The 22,679-nt window shown below is 45.8% G+C and overlaps 1 protein-coding gene across 1 annotated transcript in view; it reads right to left on the bottom strand.

The window, feature by feature from the left end:
- Positions 1 to 22,679, bottom strand: part of LOC139750669 (sphingosine-1-phosphate transporter SPNS2) — a 128,144-nt gene that overhangs the window by 5,039 nt on the left and 100,426 nt on the right. The window contains exon 2 of the mRNA XM_071665343.1: positions 13,524 to 13,729. Coding sequence (XP_071521444.1) covers positions 13,524 to 13,729 — 206 coding nt within the window. The remainder of the gene's footprint in view (positions 1 to 13,523; positions 13,730 to 22,679) is intronic.

Below are 22,679 nucleotides of genomic sequence, written 5' to 3'. Positions count from 1 at the left end.
GTTTGGATTCAGGAGGAAAACTCTAATTCAGGAGTACGGTGGAATGCAAAAGGGAGGTCAAGGAATTATTTTAAACCACTAAAAATTATGGTTGAAAGAGCAAATCTGGTAAAATATGCCAGCATTATTGACTGATTTTGAAGACACTCTACTGAGCATTTGTTGCCAACTTTGCTGGTAAAGAAACCCACCATCCAATTCTTTTTCAACTAACCACTAGCCACACACTATCAAAACTGGTTAGACATTTCACGGCTTAGTATAACTCTTTGTATCTACCAAAGAACCTCTGGTGGAGACATACTTCTAAATATATGAAGAATTAGGCTATTAAACCACCATTCCAGACATTTATGGGGGAAAATAAGAATAATGCAGCGACCAGTCTCGCTACTGACGGCGACTTGACGTGATGGTAGGTCACGGCGTATGACCTCACCTACACTTCTGATCTCCAGAGGAATGAACTTGGTGGTGTCCTTTTCCCTCGAGGGACATCGACTCCCACACCGCCTTCATGATCAGTCTTACCTGTCTCTTTACGTATCCAGGCATCACCGGAGGAAGGCAGTTGAGAACTTGACATGCTTTAGATTCAGACAAGTGTACCACACTCCGGTACCTGAAGTCTTGGCCAAGTGACTCCAGGACTCAAGCCAACCCTAGGGCGCCTCCTCCGTCAGTCAAAGTCCCCTACGTGACTCCTGACGTTTTATCTTCTTAACAGTCTTCCTTGTAGTGCCTCATCTCCGACGTCCACCTTGGGCAGCACTCGCGTGGGACATGGCCCGTCACGCGCCACACCCACCTCCTGTAAGAGCGCCACGTCGACCCGGCACCATGCACATCCTCAGCGTGCTCCTGCTTCATCTCATGCATCTTCACCAGCATCTCAGGACGACCCCCTGCCATGCCTCACTCTTAGTCTCAACTGACTCCTCTGTTCCACCACAATCCTACACCGTCTGTACCACTATACCCCTAGCAACCTCATCTTCTGTACCTTAATAAAACTTATCTACGTTTTCGTAACCTCTCCTAAGTTCCACGAACTATAACACTCTAACCCATAAGAACACCTGCTAAAACAGCAATATTGCATGAACCAAACAAACAAGGTCCCCTACGCCAGATCAGGTAGAACAGACAATTAGAATACGCCCGTTTTGTAGAAGCCCCGAGGCAGGGTGCCCAACTACATTTCAGGGATATTGAAACATGAGAGTCGACTGGAGGATGAAAATGGTATAACATACAACAGAGGAAGTCCTTGATTTTGGTTCTAAGGATTTCCCAAAGGAGACTGCCGATAACACGAGTGTCATGGTCGATAACTCGCACCTTACAGATAATATGAGCGTGGATAAACTTCTACGAGTATACAACTTGAAGTCTGGGTACACAAGGTGGAGGGCGTCGCTAGGAGCAATGAAATGAACAAAGACGTGCTAGAAGGGGATCCAGAGGGCAAACCAAAGAAACTGGAAGCCTTTGCTGGGGACAGTAAGAAATGCAAGACAGCTCTAAATAAACAGAAAATTAAAATCAGGAGGATGCGCTTATCATGAATACATAAGCAGAAAACCAATGACAACTACCAGGACAGTATCTCAGCAGCGAAAGTTGAAACAACTGAAGAACACAAGCCTAGAAATCTTGAAAACAAATACTGTGCTGGGCTATTGAGGAAGCAACAAATACTGTCAGGCTCATTATATCGTTTACGAGAATATAACCCATACATTGTGGGAGCGTTGGACACGAAACTCACAAATAAACTTGACTGTAACCTAATCTGTCAAGAGGGACACACAGTAGTAAGAAGGAATGGAGAAAATAGGACGGAGGATTATCCTTCTTGATACGGGATTCCATTAAATTCCAGGAAATACCCGTAGATAGTGCCTTCAGGCAATATATAATGGGGAGGATTACCGTAGGAGGAAAGTGTACAAAATACTTTTAGTTTACAATCCTCCAAAGACCTGCAACGATGAAGAACAGATGTATATAAAGAATACTGAAAGAATAATAAGCGTGAAGGAAACAAAGCTTTCCTCTTAGGAGATGATAAAGAACTGATGATGAAGGGTTTTAGTTATAGGGAAAATAGTCTGGAAGAACTTGGATCTCCATGGAGATGATGAGTCAAAGACACACGAATTTCTTTTAAGATTTACAGCCCTTCTTGCATCATGTAACACAGCATACGAGAACTGGGGGCGCTGATACACAATCTCCACTCGGCCTTGTCCTTTCTCACAACAGTACGGAAATAGAACATATAATCTGCAATGGTTCTACGGGAAGAGTGATCATGTAGTGGTTGTTTTTGAGTATGTGGTGGTGGAGGATGCAAGACTGGACACAGGAACCAAATGAAAAGTACAGTCATGGCAACTACGTGGAACTGATCGAGTTCTTTGATAATCCTGACTGGGAGATGGAGTTCCATAATAAGAGTATAGTCCACTGCTACAGAAAGGTCTGTGACATCTACATTGAAAGGGTCAGAACATGGGCACCTCTGATGGCCAATAAAGGAGGATGAAAATGGAGGAAGATATGATTTATCGAGAAATGTCATCAAACGAGAGAGCTCGGGTGTACTATGGAGGATATATAAAAGACACGTGAGTCAACCAGCATATGAAAACACAACAAGGATTGAATACTCCAACGTAAGAAGGAAAGAACAATGATTAATAAAGCAACAGACATTCCAAAACTTTTACATAAGGTCATCAGGAACAAACTCTCACTGAAAGAGCAACCAATCAGACTGAGGGACTCAAAGCGCTGGAATTCTTGAAGATGAGCAAATATATGAGGATCTGATTAACAGGTTCAAAGGTGTTGTCACTGTGGAGGACAATAATGCATCAACATTACCCTGGTGGGATGGAATGAAGTCTTGTAACGTATATCAATTAACAGCAATGATATAATCAGGCTAACACAACATTTCGACTCGTATAAAGCCCATGGTCCTGATGACGTCTCCTCAGACGTGGTGACAACGTAGGGCAGCACTTGCTACATCACTTGAGATGTTGTTCAGCAGGGCATTACTGGAAGGTGTAGGTCCTGGCATGTGGAGGACGGCAAATGTCGTGCCTTTATTGTAGAAAGGCGATCAGGAAACTGAGCTGAATTACAAACCAGTCTTAATATGAAGTTTGGTTTGTAAAACATTGGCAAAGATAATCAGAAAGCAAATATACGAGGCTTCTTATGACAGGGTCAGCTTCATCTTCAATCAAAGAGAGGATGGGTAGACTGTTCTGGGACTGACAGAAAGCCTCTGACGCAGTTCCTTATCGGATGTTCATCAAAAAGTTTTATCTAATGGCATAACTAAAGGGTGGGCTCCTTCACTGGGTAGAAGACTACCTTACTGGAATGGAACAAAGAACACAAGTAAGAGGTGCAACCTGGAGCAGGTTAAGGTTACAAGTGGCATGCCGCAGGGCTCAGTCGTGGGCCCACTGCCACTCTTGTATGGAAATGACTTACCTGATGGACTAGAATCGTACCTAAACATGTCTACCGACGATGCTAAGGTCATGAGAGAAATAAAGAATTATATTGATAGCATTAGCTTACAGGGGTACCAGGAAAACCTCTGAAGCTGGTCAGATAAATGGATGATGAGATTCAATCCCAGAAAGTACAAAGTGATGAAGATAGGACAGAGTGAAAGACTTCCTCGGTGTGAGCATTATCTATCGGGAAACAAATGACAGGAACATGCATGTGAGAGATCGAGGGGTCGACATTGTGCCTAGTTTATCGCCTGAGCTACACATTAGAAGAAGTGTGCAAGAGGCAAGCTGTCTGTTGGGGAAAAATAATAATAGCATCAAAAAATATGGAAAAGGATTTGTTCGTAAAGTTATTGACTACATATATCAGAGCAAAACTGGACTGTACCTCACAAGTCTGGTCACTACACCTGAAGAAGCACAAAGATCTGACTGAGAGGCTACAGAGAAGAGCAACAGAGATGGCATCTGAACTGACCTACAGTGAGAGGCTCAGGGCTATCAAGCTGTTCATCATGGAGAGAGAGAGAGAGAGAGAGAGAGAGAGAGAGAGAGAGAGAGAGAGAGAGAGAGAGAGAGAGAGAGAGAGAGAGAGTTGGCTGATAACAGCCTTTAAGTCTCTAAATGCAGCATGGATGATGCTGATAGGGAATAGTTCATCAAGAGATGCATCACCACACTCACCAGAGACCAAAGATAAAAACTGAGTAAAAAGCCGGTCAGGAGGGACATTAGGATGGTTGATGGTTGGAAGGTCAGGAGGGACGTTAGGATGGTTGATGGTTGGAAGGTCAGGAGGGACATTAGGATGGTTGATGGTTGGAAGGTCAGGAGGGACGTTAGGATGGTTGATGGTTGGAAGGTCAGGTGGGACGTTAGGATGGTTGATGGTTGGAAGGTCAGGAGGGACGTTAGGATGGTTGATGGTTGGAAGGTCAGGTGGGACGTTAGGATGGTTGATGGTTGGAAGGTCAGGAGGGACGTTAGGATGGTTGATGGTTGGAAGGTCAGGTGGGACGTTAGGATGGTTGATGGTTGGAAGGTCAGGAGGGACGTTAGGATGGTTGATGGTTGGAAGGTCAGGAGGGACGTTAGGATGGTTGATGGTTGGAAGGTCAGGAGGGACGTTAGGATGGTTGATGGTTGGAAGGTCAGGAGGGACGTTAGGATGGTTGATGGTTGGAAGGTCAGGAGGGACGTTAGGATGGTTGATGGTTGGAAGGTCAGGAGGAACGTTAGGATGGTTGATGGTTGGAAGGTCAGGAGGGACGTTAGGATGGTTGATGGTTGGAAGGTCAGGAGGGACGTTAGGATGGTTGATGGTTGGAAGGTCAGGAGGGACGTTAGGATGGTTGATGGTTGGAAGGTCAGGAGGGACGTTAGGATGGTTGATGGTTGGAAGGTCAGGAGGGACGTTAGGATGGTTGATGGTTGGAAGGTCAGAAATTTTTGCTTTGCGAGATAACGTTCTCGCCTTCCACACATTTTTCAACGCTCCCAAAACTTTGGCCCCCTCCCCCACCCTATGATTCACTTCCGCTTCTACGCTTCCATCCGCTGCCAAATCCACTCCCAGATATCTAAAACACTTCAGTTCCTCCAGTTTTTCTCTATTAAAACTTACCTCCCAATTGACTTGTCCCTCAACCTTTCTGTACCTAATAACCTTGCTCTTATTCACATTTACTCTTAGCTTCCTTCTTTCACACACTTTACCAAACTCAGTCACCACTTCTGCAGTTTCTCACCCGAATCAGCCACCAGCTGATATATATATATATATATATATATATATATATATATATATATATATATATATATATATATATATATATATATATATATATATATATATATATATATATATATTCCTATGAGTCCACGGGGAAAATGAAACACGATAAGTTCCCAAGTGCAATTTTATGTAATAATCACATCATCAGGGCAGATAAAAGAAAGAAATATGTCAGTTGATATACAACGAAGAGACGTAGCTAGGACGCCATTTGGTTAATAAGTGATTGCCCAAGACAGACACTAGAAAATTCTCCTGGATGCATCTATAAAGTGCCATGTAGATATTGTGATAAGTTTTATGCTGGGCAGACTGGTAAGGGTCTTTCTGTTAGACTTTAGCAACATAAATATAGTAAAAAAAAAAAAAAAGGATAAGAATCAAATGCCTTATTCAATCACGTTAAAAACTATGATAATTGTATTCACTTGAAGTAATGCCATCTCAGTTATTAACTCTAACTCCAGTACCACGAGAAATATCATTGAATCTTCTATTATTAGATACACAAAGAATTATAACCTTAATATTAGTGATGGTCTATACAAACTGGATAACTTTATTGTTGATAAAATTTGTAAGCAATTCACCTACTAGTCCACATAATAAGTTTAAGATACGTTCGTAGTCTATCTTGGACAATCACATGTTTACCAAATGGCGTCCTAGCTACATCTCTTCGTTGTATATCAAGTGACTGTTATATTCCTCGCTTGTGTCTCCCCTGATGATGTAATTATTACACGAAAGTGCACTTGGGAAGTTATCATTTCATTTTCCCCGTGGACTCGGGAATATACTTGATCACGCGCAAAATTGTGATCCTTTCCAATATATATATATATATATATATATATATATATATATATATATATTTTTTTTTTTTTTTGCTTTGTCGCTGTCTCCCGCGTTTGCGAGGTAGCGCAAGGAAACAGACGAAAGAAATGGCCCAACCCATCCCCATACACATGTATATCCATACACGTCCACACACGCAAATATACATACCTACACAGCTTTCCATGGTTTACCCCAGACGCTTCACATGCCCCGATTTCAATCCACTGACAGCACGTCAACCCCGGTATACCACATCGATCCAATTCACTCTATTCCTTGCCCTCCTTTCACCCTCCCGCATGTTCAGGCCCCGATCACACAAAATCTTTTTCACTCCATCTTTCCACCTCCAATTTGGTCTCCCACTTCTCCTCGTTCCATCCATCTCCGACACATATATCCTCTTGGTCAATCTTTCCTCACTCATTCTCTCCATGTGCCCAAACCATTTCAAAACACCCTCTTCTGCTCTCTCAACCACGCTCTTTTTATTTCCACACATCTCTCTTACCCTTACGTTACTTACTCGATCAAACCACCTCACACCACACATTGTCCTCAAACATCTCATTTCCAGCACATCCACCCTCCTGCGCACAACTCTATCCATAGCCCACGCCTCGCAACCATACAACATTGTTGGAACCACTATTCCTTCAAACATACCCATTTTTGCTTTCCTAGATAATGTTCTCGACTTCCACACATTCTTCAAGGCTCCCAGGATTTTCGCCCCCTCCCCCACCCTATGATCCACTTCCGCTTCCATGGTTCTATCCGCTGCCAGATCCACTCCCAGATATCTAAAACACTTTACTTCCTCCAGTTTTTCTCCATTCAAACTTACCTCCCAACTGACTTGACCCTCAACCCTACTGTACCTAATAACCTTGCTCTTATTCACATTTACTCTTAACTTTCTTCTTTCACACACTTTACCAAACTCAGTCACCAGCTTCTGCAGTTTCTCAAATGAATCAGCCACCAGCGCTGTATCATCAGCGAACAACAACTGACTTACTTCTCAAGCTCTCTCATCCACAACAGACTTCATACTTGCCCCTCTTTCCAAAACTCTTGCATTCACCTCCCTAACAACCCCATCCATAAACAAATTAAACAACATAGTGCGTAGAAACACGCACCTTCATAAAACGTACAAACCTCCAACAGCCAAGATCGAACCAGGGACCCTTGTGCCTAGCGGTTAGCATTCCCGCCTCTTGCACAGGGGTCCCTGGTTCGATCCTGGCTGTTGGAGGTTTGTATATATATATATATATATATATATATATATTAGTATAAGATGGGAGCTTAGACTAATTTACAATGACACGACCGAGGAGTACATCAATTATATATGAAATATCGACCAATCCCGTGTGTGAGTGTGTGTGTGTGTGTGTGTGTGTGTGTGTGTGTGTGAGGGGGAAGGGGGTCAGGCAGATGTCTGGGCTACATGTCGGCTGTCATGTTCCTTGTACAGTCATTAAAAAGTTACAGGTTCAGTGTAACATGTGTGAAGTTCTATATACATCTTACATCATCAGACAAGGTTCAGAGTGTCTATATTATCATGATACTATTTCATGATATAGAAGGAGGAGATGGAAAGGTACGGGAGAAAGAGGAGAGAAGAGAAAAGAGAGAGTAAGTGTGAGTGGACAGAGGATATGGTGTAACCATGGTCTTGGCTCACTTATCCCCCCCCCCAACCTCTATCCCTTGCCCCTTCCACCACACACACACACACACACACACACACACACTCTTCTCTACATTTCTACAATAGTAACAACGTGTGTAGCGCTGCATCACACACACTGGGGTGGTATATTTAGCCAGGGAAACTACATGATGTACGATATGGCTGTGTTTGTGTTGTTATCAGACGTTTGTATAATAACGAGGGAGAGGGGAGTGGACGCCCTATACTTGTGGGGTCACATCTCGTGTGTGTGTGTGTGTGTGTGTGTGTGTGTGTGTGTGTGTGTGGGTGTTTAAATCATCAAGACACCAAAAGTGATAACTATGAATATGTATATATCTAAATTTCCTCAAACTTAAACACGTCTCAAAAACTGGAACTTTATTTCTCTCTAAATAACAGAATGTGATAATAATAATAATAATAATAATAATAATAATAATAATAATAATAATAATAATAACATTAATAATAATAATGATGATGATAATAATAATAATAATAATAATAATAATAATAATAATAATAATAATAATAATATATTTCTCCCTTGATAACAGAATGTGATAATAATAATTAATATTAACCCACCTTACTGTATGATTGTAGTCACTACAACATCTACCTGGGGAAACCCAGTGAAAATAAGAGAAAATAAAAGTCCTACAGGAAGAAGTACTTAGATAACAGTGTTACACCACAGGATGGGGGATAGACAGGTGTCAAGGTAACAGTGTCACATCACAGGTTGGGGGATGGACAGGTGTCAAGGTAACAGTGTTACATTACAGGTTGGGGGATGGATAGGTGTCAAGGTAACAGTGTCACATCACAGGTTGGGGGATGGACAGGTGTCAAGGTAACAGTGTTACTTCACAGGTTGTGGGATGGACAGGTGTCAAGGTAACAGTGTCACATCACAGGTTGGGGGATGGACAGATGTCAAGGTAACAGTGTTACATTACAGGTAGGGGGATGGACAGGTGTCAAGGTAACAGTGTTACATTACAGGTAGGGGGATGGACAGGTGTCAAAGTAACAGTGTTACATCACAGGTTGGGGGATGGACAGGTGTCAAGGTAACAGTGTTACATTACAGGTTGGGGATGGACAGGTGTCAAGGTAACAGTGTCACATCACAGGTTGGGGGATGGACAGGTGTCAAGGTAGCAGCGTTACATCACAGGTAGGGGGATGGACAGGTGTCAAGGTAATAGTGTTACATCACAGGTTGGGGGATGAACAGGTGTCAAGGTAACAGTGTTACTTCACAGGTTGGGGGATGGACAGGTGTCAAGGTAACAGTGTCACATCACAGGTTGGGGGATGGACGCGTGTCACGGTAACAGTGTTACATCACAGGTTGGGGGATGGACAGGTGTCAAGGTAACAGTGCCACATCACAGGTTGGGGGATGGACAGGTGTCAAGGTAACAGTGTTACATCACAGGTTGGGGATGGACAGGTGTCAAGGTAACAGTGTTACATCACAGGTTGGGGATGGACAGGTGTCAAGGTAACAGTGTTACATCACAGGTCGGGGATGGACAGGTGTCAAGGTACCAGTGTTACATCACAGGTTGGGGGATGGACAGGTGTCAAGGTAACAGTGTTACATTACAGGTTGAGGGATGAACAGGTGTCAAGGTAACAGTGTTACATCACAGGTTGGGGATGGACAGGTGTCAAGGTAACAGTGTTACATCACAGGTTGGACATGGACAGGTGTCAAGGTAACAGTGTTACATCACAGGTTGGACATGGACAGGTGTCAAGGTAACAGTGTTACATTACAGGTCGGGAGATGAACAGGTGTCAAGGTAACAGTGTTACATCACAGGTAGGGGGATGGACAGGTGTCAAGGTAACAGTGTTACATCACTGGTAGGGGGATGGACAGGTGTCAAAGTAAGTGTTACATCACAGGTAGGGTGGTGGACAGGTGTCAAGGTAACAGTGTTACATCACAGGTAGGGAGATGGACAGGTGTCAAGGTAAGTGATACATCACAGGTTGGGGGATGAACAGGTGTCAAGGTAACAGTGATACATCACAGGTAGGGGGATGGCCAGGTGTCAAGGTAACAGTGATACATCACAGGTAGGGGGATGGACAGGTGTCAAGGTAACTGTTACATCACAGGTAGGGGGATGAACAGGTGTCAAGGTAACTGATACATCACAGGTAGGGGGATGAACAGGTGTCAAGGTAACAGTGATACATCACAGGTAGGGGGATGAACAGGTGTCAAGGTAACTGATACAGCACAGGTTGGGGGATGGACAGGTGTCAAGTGTACAGCGTTCACAGCCAGGCAGGAGTGAGTATCTCTCTCTCTCTCTCTCTCTCTCTCTCTCTCTCTCTCTCTCTCTCTCTCTCTCTCTCTCTCTCTCTCTCTCTCTGTATGGTAGCAGCCACCGAGCACACCACTGCCCACCCGGGTCATGGTAGGGTTGGTGGCGGCTACACAGTCAGCCAACACTTGACTGGCTGTCAGTCGTCACAGCTGTGGCCCGGGTGGTTACCCGTCTGCCTCCCCCACACTGGCTCTCAGTCCACACATACACCATCACTTCATCCCACACACAACACTTGACATCGCTGTACGCTAGTGTACCGCTGTACGCTGGTGAACTGCTGTACGCTAGTGTACCGCTGTACGCTGGTGAACTGCTGTACGCTAGTGTACAGTATACCACTGTGCACTGGTGTACCACTGTGCGCTAGTGTACCGCTGTACGCTGGTTTACCGCTGTACACTGGTATATCGCTGTACGCTGGTGGACAGCGACAATATCCAAGTCTGCTGTGGTACATTCCGAACGACAGAAATAAAACGGTCATCGAACTGTCTTAACAACAACAACAACAACTTTTATGATCATCTATGTAATAAGTATGTCAGTGTGGTACGTCTGGACTGGACCACATACAGAACCAAGCGGTCAACCAGGCAAGTTCTCAGTAACATTTGAACATTATTTTATGTAAGTTGTTTCAAATACTAAGTAAATTACATGAATATATACGTAGTTATAGCTAGTATATTTGTCTATATCAAGTTATCATTAAGTGTGTGGAGAAAGATGTTCGTTTCTTACAATATAATGGATAATAACAGCTGAACACTGACCACACGATCACACGAACGAGAAAACGTGGAATGAAAAAGTTAAGATGGAGTGAAGGTTGGCGTCCACCAAGATGCAGGTTAAGGTCACACACTCACTACATCATTAATGATAGTTAACGTCACACACTTACTACATCATTAATGATAGTTAAGGTCACACACTTACTACATCATTAACGATAGTTAACGTCACACACTACAACTTCATTTACGATAGTTAAGGTCACACAGTTACAACATCATTAATGATAGTTAACGTCACACACTTACTACATCATTAATGATAGTTAAGGTCACACACTTACTACATCATTAACGATAGTTAACGTCACACACACAACTTCATTTACGATAGTTAAGGTCACACACTTACTACATCATTAATGATAGTTAAGGTCACACACTTACTACATCATTAATGATAGTTAAGGTCACACACTTACTACATCATTAACGATAGTTTAGGTCACACACTTACTACATCATTAATGATAGTTAAGGTCACACACACAACATCATTAACGATAGTTAAGGTCACACACTTACTACATCATTAATGATAGTTAAGGTCACACACTTACTACATCATTAATGATAGTTAAGGTCACACACTTACTACATCATTAATGATAGTTAAGGTCACACACTTACTACATCATTGATGATAGTTAAGGTCACACACACAACATCATTAACGATAGTTAAGGTCACACACTTACTACATCATTAATGATGGTTAAGGTCACACACTTACAACATCATTAACGATAGTTAAGGTCACACACTTACTACATCATTAATGATAGTTAAGGTCACACACTTACTACATCATTAACGATAGTTAAGGTCACACACTTACTACATCATTAATGATAGTTAAGGTCACACACTACTACATCATTAACGATAGTTAAGGTCACACACTTACTACATCATTAACGATAGTTAAGGTCACACACTTACTACATCATTAACGATAGTTAAGGTCACACACTTACTACATCATTAACGATAGTTAAGGTCACACACTTACTACATCATTAACGATAGTTAAGGTCACACACTTACTACATCATTAACGATAGTTAAGGTCACACACTTACTACATCATTAACGATAGTTAAGGTCACACACTTACTACATCATTAACGATAGTTAAGGTCACACACTTACTACATCATTAACGATAGTTAAGGTCACACACTTACTACATCATTAACGATAGTTAAGGTCACACACTTACTACATCATTAACGATAGTTAAGGTCACACACTTACTACATCATTAACGATAGTTAAGGTCACACACTTACTACATCATTAACGATAGTTAAGGTCACACACTAACTACATCATTAACGATAGTTAAGGTCACACACTCACTACATCATTAATGATAGTTAAGGTCACACACTTACTACATCATTAACGATAGTTAAGGTCACACACTCACTACATCATTAACGATAGTTAAGGTCACACACTCACTACATCATTAACGATAGTTAAGGTCACACACTTACTACATCATTAACGATAGTTAAGGTCACACACTACATCATTAACGATAGTTAAGGTCACACACTTACTACATCATTAACGATAGTTAAGGTCACACACTTACTACATCATTAATGATAGTTAAGGTCACACACTTACTACATCATTAATGATAGTTAAGGTCACACACTTACTACATCATTAACGATAGTTAAGGTCACACAGTTACAACATCATTAACGATAGTTAAGGTCACACACTTACTACATCATTAACGATAGTTAAGGTCACACACTTACTACATCATTAACGATAGTTAAGGTCACACACTTACTACATCATTAATGATAGTTAAGGTCACACACTTACTACATCATTAACGATAGTTAAGGTCACACACTCACTACATCATTCACGACAGTCTTTCACTCGCTTGATGGTAACACAAACTTTATTTTGATTCACTTCTTACCATTAACAATAACCAGACATTCGTGACGTCAATTATGGTACAGCAGTCAGTGTTGTTCTGGCATTATAATGTGTTACATAATCTCACGTACCAGGTAGGAAGGCTGACCCAGCGGCATGATCGTACAGCCAGGTTCCCGGGGGGCGTGACCCACCCTCGTCCCCCGGGGGGCGTGACCCACCCTCGTCCCCCGGGGGGCGTGACCCACCCTCGTTCCCCGGGGGGCGTGACCTAACCTCGTCCCCCGGGGGCGTGACCCACCCTCGTCCCCCGGGGGGCGTGACCCACCCTCGTCCCCCGGGGGGCGTGACCCACCCTCGTCCCCCGGGGGGCGTGACCCACCCTCGTCCCCCGGGGGGCGTGACCCACCCTCGTCCCCCGGGGGGCGTGACCCAACCTCGTCCCCCGGGGGCGTGACCCACCCTCGTCCCCCGGGGGGCGTGACCCACCCTCGTCCCCCGGGGGGCGTGACCCACCCTCGTTCCCCGGGGGGCGTGACCCACCCTCGTCCCCCGGGGGGCGTGACCCACCTGGTGGCGTTGGTGATGGTGCGGCAGGAGTCGGACTGCACGGGAGCCTCGGGGTTGGGGAGGCAGGCCAGGTTACCGTAGTGCAGCTCCTGGCTCATTGGACGCGACACGATCCCCAGCAGGAAGTGGCTCAGCTCCCCCACCACGTACACGTACGTCATCACCCCAAGAGCCACCCAGGAGGCCAGGGCCCCGCCCCTCACCACCTGCCAACAGGAGACAAGGATGAGCTCGTTCCTCTGCTGACGAAGGATGGCAAGGATGACACTGAACTTACACCATCCCCAGCCTCCTGCTGGGGGGCACAGCGAGCCTGCCTGGGATCACGCCTGGACCAATCACGCTTGAGAAATTGAATAACAATTACAATGACACATAGTTTCCATTCTGTAGAATTACAATTAGAATGACAAATACATTTGAGAATAGCAAATACATTACAATTGCCCCCAAAAAAAAATCAACTATAATAACAATCATAATTATAATGTCACAAACTTGGGGAAAAAATAACTTATTTTGCATTGTAAAGTTATGCGTTACTGACAAGCAAGTGTCACAAACTATTATCATAAAAATAAACATTTCATTTTAGCACAAGTTGCAAGAGATGGCAACTAAAAACGTGGTAGTTAGTCAAACAATTCACTGTTGCACATGATCAATAACAGTGAACGGAAAGAAGTGACGCCAAAGTTGAACTCTGTTAACAATGAAAAAAAATCCGGCACTGCTGACAACTGGCTGTGATGAAGCAGATGTAACAGTGCACAGTGTCACCTGGTCTACTGTGATGAAGCAGACGTAGCAGTACACAGTGTCACCTGGTCCACTGTGATGAAGCAGATGTAACAGTGCACAGTGTCACCTGGTCTACTGTGATGAAGCAGACGTAGCAGTACACAGTGTCACCTGGTCCACTGTGATGAAGCAGATGTAGCAGTACACAGTGTCACCTGGTCTACTGTGATGAAGCAGACGTAGCAGTACACACAGTGTCACCTGGTCTACTGTGATGAAGCAGATGTAGCAGTACACAGTGTCACCTGGTCTACTGTGATGAAGCAGACGTAGCAGTACACACAGTGTCACCTGGTCTACTGTGATGAAGCAGGTGTAGCAGTACACAGTGTCACCTGGTCCACTGTGATGAAGCAGACGTAGCAGTCCACAGTGTCACCTGGTCTACTGTGATGAAGCAGATGTAGCAGTACACAGTGTCACCTGGTCTACTGTGATGAAGCAGATGTAACAGTGCACAGTGTCACCTGGTCTACTGTGATGAAGCAGACGTAGCAGTACACAGTGTCACCTGGTCCACTGTGATGAAGCAGATGTAGCAGTACACAGTGTCACCTGGTCTACTGTGATGAAGCAGACGTAGCAGTACACAGTGTCACCTGGTCTACTGTGATGAAGCAGACGTAGCAGTACACAGTGTCACCTGGTCTACTGTGATGAAGCAGACGTAGCAGTACACAGTGTCACCTGGTCCACTGTGATGAAGCAGATGTAGCAGTACACAATGTCACCTGGTCCACTGTGATGAAGCAGGTGTAGCAGTACACAGTGTCACCTGGTCCACTGTGATGAAGCAGACGTAGCAGTACACACAGTGTCACCTGGTCTACTGTGATGAAGCAGATGTAGCAGTACACACAGTGTCACCTGGTCTACTGTGATGAAGCAGATGTAGCAGTGCACAGTGTCACCTGGTCTACTGTGATGAAGCAGATGTAGCAGTACACACAGTGTCACCTGGTCTACTGTGATGAAGCAGGTGTAGCAGTACACACAGTGTCACCTGGTCTACTGTGATGAAGCAGATGTAGCAGTACACACAGTGTCACCTGGTCTACTGTGATGAAGCATGTGTAGCAGTACACACAGTGTCACCTGGTCTACTGTGATGAAGCAGATGTAGCAGTACACACAGTGTCACCTGGTCTACTGTGATGAAGCAGATGTAGCAGTACACAGTGTCACCTGGTCCACTGTGATGAAGCAGATGTAGCAGTACACAGTGTCACCTGGTCTACTGTGATGAAGCAGATGTAGCAGTGCACACAGTGTCACCTGGTCCACTGTGATGAAGCAGATGTAGCAGTACACACAGTGTCACCTGGTCTACTGTGATGAAGCAGATGTAGCAGTACACACAGTGTCACCTGGTCCACTGTGATGAAGCAGACGTAGCAGTACACAGTGTCACCTGGTCTACTGTGATGAAGCAGATGTAGCAGTACACACAGTGTCACCTGGTCTACTGTGATGAAGCAGATGTAGCAGTGCACAGTGTCACCTGGTCTACTGTGATGAAGCAGATGTAGCAGTACACACAGTGTCACCTGGTCTACTGTGATGAAGCAGATGTAGCAGTACACACAGTGTCACCTGGTCTACTGTGATGAAGCAGATGTAGCAGTACACACAGTGTCACCTGGTCTACTGTGATGAAGCAGATGTAGCAGTACACACAGTGTCACCTGGTCTACTGTGATGAAGCAGATGTAGCAGTGCACAGTGTCACCTGGTCTACTGTGATGAAGCAGATGTAGCAGTACACACAGTGTCACCTGGTCTACTGTGATGAAGCAGATGTAGCAGTACACACAGTGTCACCTGGTCTACTGTGATGAAGCAGGTGTAGCAGTACACAGTGTCACCTGGTCTACTGTGATGAAGCAGATGTAGCAGTGCACAGTGTCACCTGGTCTACTGTGATGAAGCAGATGTAGCAGTACACACAGTGTCACCTGGTCTACTGTGATGAAGCAGGTGTAGCAGTACACAGTGTCACCTGGTCTACTGTGATGAAGCAGATGTAGCAGTGCACAGTGTCACCTGGTCTACTGTGATGAAGCAGATGTAGCAGTACACAGTGTCACCTGGTCTACTGTGATGAAGCTGGTGTAGCAGTACACACAGTGTCACCTGGTCTACTGTGATGAAGCAGATGTAGCAGTACACAGTGTCACCTGGTCTACTGTGATGAAGCAGGTGTAGCAGTACACAGTGTCACCTGGTCTACTGTGATGAAGCAGATGTAGCAGTACACACAGTGTCACCTGGTCTACTGTGATGAAGCAGATGTAGCAGTACACACAGTGTCACCTGGTCTACTGTGATGAAGCAGATGTAGCAGTACACACAGTGTCACCTGGTCTACTGTGATGAAGCAGATGTAGCAGTACGCACAGTGTCACCTGGTCTACTGTGGGGTTCTTCAGTGGATACAAAGTTTGTGACACATCTTCTCAGTATAATGTTGGATCACTTGATAATGACATAGTTCCTTCCTCTACATCATAGTGCTGCAACACATGACTCACTAACCTTACGCTTCCCTCTGATCTACAGGCTTCCCTCTGATCTACAGGCTTCCCTCTGATCTAAGGCTTCCCTCTGATCTACAGGCTTCCCTCTGATCTACACGCTTCCCTCTGATCTACGGGTTTCCCTCTGATCTACAGGCTTCCCTCTGATCTACAGGCTTCCCTCTGATCTACGGGCTTCCCTCTGATCTACGGGCTTCCCTCTGATCTACGGGCTTCCCTCTGATCTACAGGCTTCCCTCTGATCTACAGGCTTCCCTCTGATCTACAGGCTTCCCTCTGATCTACAAGCTTCCCTCTGATCTACAGGCTTCCCTCTGATCTACAGGCTTCCCTCTGATCTACAGGCTTCCCTCTGATCTACAGGCTTCCCTCTGATCTACAAGCTTCCCTCTGATCTACAGGCTTCCCTCTGATCTACAGGCTTCCCTCTGATCTACGGGCTTCCCTCTGATCTACAAGCTTCCCTCTGATCTACGGGCTTCCCTCTGATCTACGGGTTTCCCTCTGATCTACAGGCTTCCCTCTGATCTACAGGCTTCCCTCTGATCTACAGGCTTCCCTCTGATCTACAGGCTTCCCTCTGATCTACAGGCTTCCCTCTGATCTACAGGCTTCCCTCTGATCTACAGGCTTCCCTCTGATCTACAAGCTTCCCTCTGATCTACAGGCTTCCCTCTGATCTACAGGCTTCCCTCTGATCTACAGGCTTCCCTCTGATCTACGGGCTTCCCTCTGATCTACAGGCTTCCCTCTGATCTACAGGCTTCCCTCTGATCTACAGGCTTCCCTCTGATCTACAGGCTTCCCTCTGATCTACGGGCTTCCCTCTGATCTACGGGCTTCCCTCTGATCTACAGGCTTCCCTCTGATCTACAGGCTTCCCTCTGATCTACAGGCTTCCCTCTGATCTACAGGCTTCCCTCTGATCTACAGGCTTCCCTCTGATCTACAGGCTTCCCTCTGATCTACGGGCTTCCCTCTGATCTACAGGCTTCCCTCTGATCTACGGGCTTCCCTCTGATCTACAGGCTTCCCTCTGATCTACAGGCTTCCCTCTGATCTACAGGCTTCCCTCTGATCTACAGGCTTCCCTCTGATCTACGGGCTTCCCTCTGATCTACGGGCTTCCCTCTGATCTACGGGCTTCCCTCTGATCTACAGGCTTCCCTCTGATCTACGGGCTTCCCTCTGATCTACAAGCTTCCCTCTGATCTACAGGCTTCCCTCTGATCTACAGGCTTCCCTCTGATCTACGGCTTCCCTCTGATCTACAGGCTTCCCTCTGATCTACAGGCTTCCCTCTGATCTACGGGCTTCCCTCTGATCTACAGGCTTCCCTCTGATCTACGGGCTTCCCTCTGATCTACAAGCTTCCCTCTGATCTACAGGCTTCCCTCTGATCTACGGGCTTCCCTCTGATCTACAGGCTTCCCTCTGATCTACAGGCTTCCCTCTGATCTACAGGCTTCCCTCTGATCTACGGGCTTCCCTCTGATCTACGGGCTTCCCTCTGATCTACAGGCTTCCCTCTGATCTACGGGCTTCCCTCTGATCTACAGGCTTCCCTCTGATCTACAGGGCTTCCCTCTGATCTACGGGCTTCCCTCTGATCTACGGGCTTCCCTCTGATCTACGGGCTTCCCTCTGATCTACGGGCTTCCCTCTGATCTACGGGCTTCCCTCTGATCTACGGGCTTCCCTCTGATCTACGGGCTTCCCTCTGATCTACGGGCTTCCCTCTGATCTACGGGCTTCCCTCTGATCTACAGGCTTCCCTCTGATCTACGGGCTTCCCTCTGATCTACAGGCTTCCCTCTGATCTACGGGCTTCCCTCTGATCTACGGGCTTCCCTCTGATCTACGGGCTTCCCTCTGATCTACGGGCTTCCCTCTGATCTACGGGCTTCCCTCTGATCTACGGGCTTCCTTCTGATCTACAGGCTTCCCTCTGATCTACGGGCTTCCCTCTGATCTACGGGCTTCCTCTGATCTACGGGCTTCCCTCTGATCTACGGGCTTCCCTCTGATCTACGGGCTTCCCTCTGATCTACGGGCTTCCTTCTGATCTACAGGCTTCCCTCTGATCTACGGGCTTCCCTCTGATCTACGGGCTTCCCTCTGATCTACGGGCTTCCCTCTGATCTACGGCTTCCCTCTGATCTACGGGCTTCCCTCTGATCTACGGGCTTCCCTCTGATCTACGGGCTTCCCTCTGATCTACGGGCTTCCTCTGATCTACAGGCTTCCCTCTGATCTACGGCTTCCCTCTGATCTACGGCTTCCCTCTGATCTACGGCTTCCTCTGATCTACAGGGCTTCCCTCTGATCTACGGGTTTCCCTCTGATCTACAGGCTTCCCTCTGATCTACGGGCTTCCCTCTGATCTACAGGCTTCCCTCTGATCTACAGGCTTCCTCTGATCTACGGGCTTCCCTCTGATCTACAGGCTTCCCTCTGATCTACGGGCTTCCCTCTGATCTACAGGCTTCCCTCTGATCTACGGGCTTCCTTCTGATCTACAGGCTTCCCTCTGATCTACGGGCTTCCCTCTGATCTACGGGCTTCCTCTGATCTACAGGCTTCCCTCTGATCTACGGGCTTCCCTCTGATCTACGGGCTTCCCTCTGATCTACGGGCTTCCCTCTGATCTACAGGCTTCCCTCTGATCTACGGGTTTCCCTCTGATCTACGGGCTTCCTTCTGATCTACAGGCTTCCCTCTGATCTACGGGTTTCCCTCTGATCTACGGGCTTCCTTCTGATCTACAGGCTTCCCTCTGATCTACAGGCTTCCCTCTGATCTACAGGCTTCCTTCTGATCTACAGGCTTCCCTCTGATCTACAGGCTTCCTTCTGATCTACAGGCTTCCCTCTGATCTACAGGCTTCCCTCTGATCTAAGGGCTTCCCTCTGATCTACGGGCTTCCTTCTGATCTACGGGCTTCCTTCTGATCTACAGGCTTCCCTCTGATCTACAGGCTTCCCTCTGATCTAAGGGCTTCCTTCTGATCTACAGGCTTCCCTCTGATCTAAGGGCTTCCTTCTGATCTACGGGCTTCCCTCTGATCTAAGGGCTTCCTTCTGATCTACGGGTTTCCCTCTGATCTACGGGCTTCCCTCTGATCTACAGGCTTCCCTCTGATCTACGGGCTTCCCTCTGATCTACGGGTTTCCCTCTGATCTACGGGCTTCCCTCTGATCTACAAGCTTCCCTCTGATCTACGGGTTTCCCTCTGATCTACGGGCTTCCCTCTGATCTACAGGCTTCCCTCTGATCTACGGGCTTCCCTCTGATCTACGGGCTTCCCTCTGATCTACGGGCTTCCCTCTGATCTACAGGCTTCCCTCTGATCTACAGGCTTCCCTCTGATCACCGTAGATTTTGGAACTTCGTTGAACATTTTGGTATGAAGGAGGAAAGTGTGGGTCTTCCTGATTCAGGTAACAATCCTTCTGCTGGGTCATCCATGTTATCATCTTTACCCAGTGTTGATGTTGACCTCTCCTGACCTACCTCCAATTCTTCAAGCATCTCCTTGACCTACACCAACACTTGCTCCTTAGGTTCCTGTCATGGAAGCCAGTCCAGCGTGAACCTTCGATCTCCCCCCCAAAAAAAACCGCCACTTAAACATCTCTCGTTTCCACGTATGTATCGACCCTTTACTTCACAAAGTCCAGTAGGACTTATGCCAGTTGTTTACAGGGTTGTAACTGTGTGTTATGATTATGAATTAGTTTCTCCAGTGAGGGTTTGAGCTCCTGAATGACTGGTCCAACAGCAGACATGGTCACCTGCCACACCACACCTTCCATGGTCTCGTGAAAACGTTCGACGACAATCACAAGTTACTTAATGGCAGAAATCACCACTGACATGATTGTCTCTCTCTCTCTCTCTCTCTCTCTCTCTCTCTCTCTCTCTCTCTCTCTCTCTCTCTCTCCCTCTCTCTCTCTGTGGCGCACAAGATCATGGTACACCTGTGCAGGGATCTTGATCAAGGTTGTATAATGTTCCCTTTTTGTCATCATCGGACTGATATTACTGTTTGGGTCGGGTCCAGGGATCAGCAAGGTGGACACAAACGGTTGATAATAGGAGAAAAACTGTACCGCTACCATTACCGTTACCGCTAATATTCTCCAGGACCAGTACCGCTACCATTACCGTTACCGCTAATATTCTCCAGGACCAGTACCGCTACCACTACCGTTACCGCTAATATTCTCCAGGACCAGTACCGCTACCATTAGCGTTACCGCTAATATTCTCCAGGACCAGTACCGCTACCATTACCGTTACCGCTAATATTCTCCAGGACCAGTACCGCTACCATTAGCGTTACCGCTAATATTCTCCAGGACCAGTACCGCTACCATTAGCGTTACCGCTAATATTCTCCAGGACCAGTACCGCTACCATTAGCGTTACCGCTAATATTCTCCAGGACCAGTACCGCTACCATTAGCGTTACCGCTAATATTCTCCAGGACCAGTACCGCTACCATTAGCGTTACCGCTAATATTCTCCAGGACCAGTACCGCTACCATTAGCGTTACCGCTAATATTCTCCAGGACCAGTACCGCTACCATTAGCGTTACCGCTAATATTCTCCAGGACCAGTACCGCTACCATTAGCGTTACCGCTAATATTCTCCAGGACCAGTACCGCTACCATTAGCGTTACCGCTAATATTCTCCAGGACCAGTACCGCTACCACTGGTACGTTTCATAAGTACTACTTGCCCACCTTTGTAGTTACAAGGTTAACAATATCACTATCCTCCACTTTCATAATTACAATGAAACTACTATTACTTGATCACATTGAATTACTTCAATCTTATCTTGACTACAATATTTCTGTAATCAATTACATCCTTTCTGTAATCAATTCCATCTTAACTAAATTATAATTACAATTACTCCAACCCTGTCTGGGACACACCGGGATCCCTACTGGGCACACTATCATCCCCTTTAACAACTGAAACAATATATTAACATATACATACAGGTCAGTACAGGTATGGAGGATGTCAGGTCAGTACATGTATGGAGGATGTCAGGTCAGTACAGGTATGGAGGATGTCAGGTCAGTACATGTATGGAGGATGTCAGGTGTAGGAGAGGGAAGACAAGGGTCGGCTACAACTGTATGACACAACCAGCCAGCCACAACCTCCTCTGCCCCCACCTTCATGTGACGAGTGCAGACGGTCGGTCAAACACACAGCGCGTCACTCACTCCAGTCCAGCACTGATATTATCACTTCAGAATAAAAGGAAAAATGATTATCTCATTATCCGTTAAAACAGTTATCATAATGACAACATACCTCCCTCCCTGGGCGGGGCGAGAGGAGGAGGAGGAGGAGGAGGAGGAGGAGGAGGAGGAGGAGGAGGAGGAGGAGGAGGGGCTGGCGTCAGTAAGTGGATCATGAAGCTTCCAGGAACCTCTGGCCAGACCAACACTATGATGAAACCTCCACACAACACGACCAGCTTCACACATCATCATCATCATCATCATTATCATCATCATCATCAAGCAGCTTCACACATCATCATCATCATCACCATCATTATCATCATCATTATCATCACCATCATCATTAACAGAGAAAATAACAGAGATCTTAATCGTCTCTTCTAAATGGATATAAAAAAGAAAAAAAAAATGTTCCCAGTCTTTCATGTGAACTGGTACTTACGTGTCACGCGATATATTTGTGTTTATATGAGAGTTAAATGATGATGATGATGATGATGATGATGATGATGATGATGATGATCATGATGATGATCATGATGA

The sequence above is a fragment of the Panulirus ornatus genome, chromosome 10 (genome assembly GCF_036320965.1).
Source record: "Panulirus ornatus isolate Po-2019 chromosome 10, ASM3632096v1, whole genome shotgun sequence".
NCBI lineage: Eukaryota > Metazoa > Arthropoda > Malacostraca > Decapoda > Palinuridae > Panulirus > Panulirus ornatus.
The sequence above is the reverse complement of the archived record's forward strand: the minus strand, read 5'-3'. Positions and strand labels throughout refer to the sequence as shown.